Here is a 6000-nt window from a genome sequence, read left to right as displayed (position 1 = left end):
CATCGAAGGATCAGGTTGAAGATGTTTGTAAGTTTAAAAATCATCACGATGGGGAAGAGCTTGATCATTTTGTTCGAGATATGATCTGTTCCAGGAATCTTCTTCACCTTAAACTTTTGAATGTAATCCAGAATTTCTGCTGAAATTATGTTGTTTGTGTGTCGATTTTTTGTGTAATTGAAATTAAAAACAGAAACTAAGTGTTCAATTGTTGTATCATGTATCAGTTGTTGGTCATGTTGTTGCAAAACTGAGATTCCACATCCTGAACTAAAAGTTCTGCTTTCTCAGTTTCAGTACAGGCATCCTTTGAGGGCATTTAAGGGGCAGAATTTTATTTATTCCATCTGTTCTATCTAGCTCATTTCTACGGTATTTTTATTTTAGTCACTTTTAGCTATTAGAGGGCCACATTTCGCTGCAGTCGCGAATGCAGGAAACTTAAGTTACAACATGAAAGCTGTAACGAAGAAAAAAGTGAGGGACAAGAAATTTTAAAATGCTAAGTTTCGAGAATAAATTCACAAGCAGAAGAAAAAGGGAAAATTAATCAATGATGCAAGAGGGAAAAAAAAGGGAAAACCTGAAAACCAATGATAAAAATCTATCCCTTTATCCCTGTCTTGCCTTATCTTAGTTCTGTGCAGTCACATGTTTTGAAGTTTGTTTACGTTTTAATAGTCGCTTGCTGCAATGTTATGTCATTGATTTGGGACAGAGAAAAATGCACTTTGGAAAGATAGCTAGGCTAATCGATGAATGTAATCAGCATTTCGAAATGGTGTATTGTATAAAATCATTTTTTATTAGCATATCAATTATGAATCTGTAATAATAAATTCGTTTTTTTATCATGTGTTAGAAAAAGTAATTTTAGCATTTTATTTAAAGTAACTTTAGCATTTAAGCCTTACAAGAACTTCACAACTTTCACTGCTTGAGTTTACTTTCTTTTTGCTACTTGGAGGATCAAACGTTAAGGAAGAACGAGGAAGCAACGTTAAGAATTAGGTAACTTTCCTTTTAGGAAAAATTACTGTTGATTGGTGTCAAGTTTTCGACGGTTAAGATTTCCTTGTAAAACTTCCTTCCTGCCGTGATATATCTCTCGTTTCATTCAGAAGTAGTAATAAGTAAATTTTGTTTTACATTTATTCTTTATGCATCTTTAAATTATAATTTTAAATATTCCTTTATAACCAGTATTTTACCATTTCAGTGTTATGATTTTTGTTTATTTATTTATATTACAGTTTGTCCCTTTAACAATTTATTTACCTTTTGCCAATTTTTATAACTCTGTGAATATTTATAAATAGCAAAATAGGGTTTGTGTTTGAGTTTTTTTTTCCTTTACCTATCTATCGAATAAAACTTAGAATAACTTTAAATGTATGAATTATTTTTAATTTATATATGTTATCTTACTTTTTAATATTTTGATGCATTATGTAATATTGAAAACAATATCTCATTCTGAAGTTTAAAATGTCTGTAATACTGCTTGTTAATGAATTTTAAATTATATTTTTTCCTTCAAAATTATACGTCTCTAAAATGCAATAATTGTAAATCATAAATCTTAAGCATAAAATATTTTAAGGAAAATCTTGGTTTATTATATTTTAAATAGTGAATAAAAGTTCTTCTCATTTAAAATGAAATTTACCAATGTTGAAAAAAAGTAAGTAAGTTTGGAATTTAAGAAACAACTGAGAAGGATTTTTTTCTGATTATTCTTTGTTGTATAACAGAAAAGGAAAATTTGAACGAGTATATGTATTTAATTGTATTCAGGAGCATTGGCTGAACTTTAAGGAATATGAGTACTGTTCTGTTATGGAGACTGGATTCAGAAATGTGTGAATTTATGCATGTGTGTGTATGTACACATACATTCATACTTACATATATACATGTAAACATGAGCTAATGTATCCATCCATCCATCCATACATACATACATTTCTGAATCCAATCCCTGACAACAGAACAGTACTGAAATATGTTTCAATCTTATATTTATATCATATAACCATTTTTTAGGATTAATTATTACTGAAGGATATTAAGAACAAAATAAAATTTTTTTATTTGATCAAGTATGTAAAAATATATTAGTTTGATTGAAATGTTGTTTTATATTTGCAGCCTTTTAATGCTAAATTTTCAGTTATCTCGTATTTATATCTGTTTTATATTCTTTCAGATCAGACACAATGGATTACTCTAAAATTTCATTAGAAGATTTTCCTCCTGGACCTCTGGATTCATATCGCAAGAAAGCCAGTTTCAATTGGAAAGAACTAAAATTTATATTGGAAGGAGAAGATGTGGCCAAATATCAAGTACCTTTTTGAGATTCTTAATTATTGCTTTGCTCAGTGTTTCAATATTTTGTTTTAAATAATTAATCAATAATAGGATTTAATTTAAAATAGTAAAAATTTTCTGTTCCGTTTTGATGCAGTTCTTATTTTATACATTGAAAAGTTAAGTATTTATATGTCTTTTGCTATTTATAATTAAGCCCTAAAATATAATAAATATGAATGTTGATAATTATGTGTTAATGATATATCATCATTATTTTCTATTATTAAACGAAAAATATTTTGTAACAATTACTCATTTAAATTTCATTGAGAACAGTTAATGGAGTATATAACACCAATTTATACTTCTAACATTTCTTTGAGGGCAAACAGCTTTCATGTAATATATGTCTCACTGTAAACGGCAGGCTTTTATTTCTTATCAAGAAATTTAGGTACTTAAAATGCATGTTATTATGCAGCTTGTGTAACAATCTAAGTCTAATATTTTTTTTACCTTGAAATGCCTTTTGATTAAGATTCACAATTAAACCTTCTTTTGCATTCTCAAATGAAACCACACTGCTGTTCACATCTTCATAGCGTATATAAATTATTCTACATTAAATCAATACATTACTTTTGCTTCAGGCAGTAATACATATTTTGATAGCATATATAAATTATTCAACATTAAATCAATACATTGTTTGCTTCAGACAGTAATACAGATTGCGCATTCTATTCTATAATTCATTATATAATTCATTTATGATTGAATTCTATAATGCCTACTCTATAATGCATGATAATAAAATAAATATAATCAATGTCTAAGTATTTTACCCATATGCTTACTGGTAATGCATTTATAATAGCTTTGTAACTTATTAAAAAAAAATTCAGTAATTTAATTAGTGATTTTTACTATAATTTAAGCTTTTGATATGATTAAAATGTGAATATCTGTGAAAAAGACATTACAGTTAATTTTATTATTAGCAACATTACTTTAGAAAGGTATTGAAATACTGCACCAGATAGTTTGTCTAGTAGCCATTGTTTAACACTGAAAATCAATAAAGTGATATTTTGTGACTTTGATTGGCATCAGCATTTGATGGCATTTTTCAATTTAGTCAGCATTTGATGATATTTAGTCAGCCTGTCTGAACTGGTGTTGTTAATGAGAAAAGTACTGAGAGTACTTTTATTTTTCCTATCAGTTTCTTTATTTTAGGCCTGGTGGCACAGTTGCTAGTGCATCGAGCAGCAGCATTACAGGTCTGGGGGTTCAATCCCCAGGATGCGCAAAGTCAACTCAGCCTTTCATCTGTCGATTTCCATCCCTTGGGTTTATAAAAATGAGTACCAAGTTCTCTTGGGGACTAAGCATTAGGGGGCCTGCGACAAGTTGACCACTTTTTCAGGGTATATATGCTCATGCACCCCAGGGTCCATGGTCAAGAAAGCAGATCTTGGGGCACTGCAGGCTTTGGTCCACTAGGGCTGTGGGGCCACTGAGTAGTAGTTTAAATTTTTATTTATCTGATATACAAGATCATGGGAAAAGATGGACCTAATTTTAAGTCACTGTATTGTGCTTTGGGGTAAATCAAGCTTCTTGAACAGTATTCAAATTTTGATGTTACTTGCAGGCAAGGTAACCTTAACATGCCGATAAATTATGCTGAATAATAATGACATAAGTGGAGGTCCTGATCTTTAATTACCTGTGGGTCCTTTTAATACTGGTGGACATGTGATTGTATTGTCACAAATGTAACACATATACAATCACATAAAAAAATTTTCCATTTTATGTATGCAAAAAAAATTACAGAATTTTAAACAGTATAATGTAAAAAGGGGTGTTTTTTCTCGAAAAATTCAAGACCTAACTACCTTTGAGAGAGGCTTTTCGCAACCATTGCTGAAATTGCACCAGCATTGAAACAGAATATTGCTTTGATAGCTGCAGAGAAACTACTGAAAAGCTCATACAGAAACTTATTAATTAAATGAATAAAAAAGGTTAACTTTATTGTTAATTGTCTTAAATACGGTTTCTCTTAAAAAAACTTTAAAATCAGATCTGTCTTTTTTGATGATTCCATATAAAAAATTTTTTAAAAAAAGGCTGAGATTTTTAATTATTAAAATTGTACTAATTGTTAGTAAGATCTATTAAGATTAGCATTTATTTAAATCTAAATATTGAAATTTTCAATTGTTACAATTATAATAGTTAAGATTTTTATTTTTTATTTTTAATATAGCAATAACATTTCATGTGATATTTAAATTTTGGGCTAATATTACATCCATCAAATTTCCAGAGCATTTCATTATATGTATTATGTCTATAAATTCTCAACATAAGGCTGTATTCAGCATTTTGCATTTCACTGGCTTTATAATGACAACATATATATTTACTGATATTTCTTTAGTGATATAAACATTATACATCAAAATTTCACTATCTCCATTTTGGCTGCTTTTACAGTTTTAATCACAACCATGCTAATTGCAGTATTACCCATAAAAATATGAGCAAGTTCGTTAATAATTTTTTATCTCTAAAAAATAATGAAAATTCTCTTCTTTTCTCTAAAAAATACTGGGTCATCCAGAAAATTCTGCAGGTTTTTTTAGGGGGGATAAATATGAATGAATCAGCACAAAAACATAAGAAAATTTGATTGCATAACATAAATATAATTTTTATCGCATTTTGCTCTCTGGCAGCTAGAAAATTCCTTCTTATAAAAAGTCATAAGTTTGTTCATTAAAGATAATACCGAGGTGCTGCTTGACAGTGTTTAAAGAAATGGAACTCCAGGCTGTGTAGAGAATTTTGGAGTGACCTGAAGAAATGAAAATTTGGAAGGGAATAAGGTAATACATACTCCATAAGTCTTTATCTAATGTTCATAAAAATGTGGATATGAGCATTGTGTTGATGGAAGACAACATCTTAATGAGTGGTAAATTCTGAATACTTTGCTTCGATTTTTGCTTTTAAAATTGCCATTGGGGAACAGTACTTTTTTAAAACATTATTGTCTGATTTGGTGGCAACAACTCATAGTATATTGTTTCTTTACATCTACACAAAGTATCACTTTTTGGGATGAACATTCCTCTCGTGTTATTAAAGGAGGTTCTGTATGTAGGCTGAGGTAAGCCTATGTGGAGTGAGCCGTGATAGAATCATGTAACATAGTAATGTTTCATGCAATAATGTTACATGAAACATGATAGTTTCATGTAGCATTATTGCATAGCATCCGCATCTCATCATCAGTAATGAGTCATTTCAAAAAAGAAACTTCTTTATTTCATTCAGCAAAGAGTCACATGCTGAAAGTTGAGAACCATATTCTACTTTATAAAGTATAAAGTATCCATCTGTCATAGTAGTCTTATTGTTGTATTGTGCATTAGTACATAAGGCATACTGAATGCATTTCCTCTATTTAGTGCAGTTTTAATCAAAGAATCATAAGTTAAAATAACTGTGAAATCTTTATTTAACAAGTATGAGAATTCTGCTCAACTTAAGTAGAACACCAATTTAAGTAACAGTCTTCACAGACATTAAAAATTAAAGTATTGAAAAGAATAACTTACATAGAATCATCATCAGTTCTAATATCATCAGACTTACCTATTTAGGCAA

General features: G+C 29.3%; 1 protein-coding gene across 4 annotated transcripts in view; it reads left to right on the top strand.

Moving 5' to 3' along the window:
• The first annotated feature begins 632 nt into the window (after positions 1-632).
• LOC118201230 (peroxisomal acyl-coenzyme A oxidase 3-like) overlaps positions 633-6000 on the top strand; it is a 60863-nt gene continuing 55495 nt past the window's right edge. The window contains exons 1-2 of one of the 4 annotated variants that reach the window (XM_085812293.1): positions 633-781; positions 2210-2348. In XM_085812293.1, the coding sequence (XP_085668419.1) occupies positions 2220-2348 (129 nt within the window). In that variant the 5' untranslated portion in view covers positions 633-781; positions 2210-2219. Of the gene's footprint in view, positions 1134-2209; positions 2349-6000 lie in introns of all 4 variants that reach the window. The other 3 variants (XM_035373289.2, XM_035373288.2, XM_035373290.2) reach the window with 3 other exon arrangements.

The sequence above is a fragment of the Stegodyphus dumicola genome, chromosome 1, assembly GCF_044657685.1.
Source record: "Stegodyphus dumicola isolate Sdum_Otavi_A_Nest chromosome 1, ASM4465768v1".
Classification (NCBI taxonomy): Eukaryota; Metazoa; Arthropoda; class Arachnida; order Araneae; family Eresidae; genus Stegodyphus; species Stegodyphus dumicola.
Note: the sequence above shows the minus strand (reverse complement) of the source record. Positions and strands in the feature narration are given on the sequence as shown.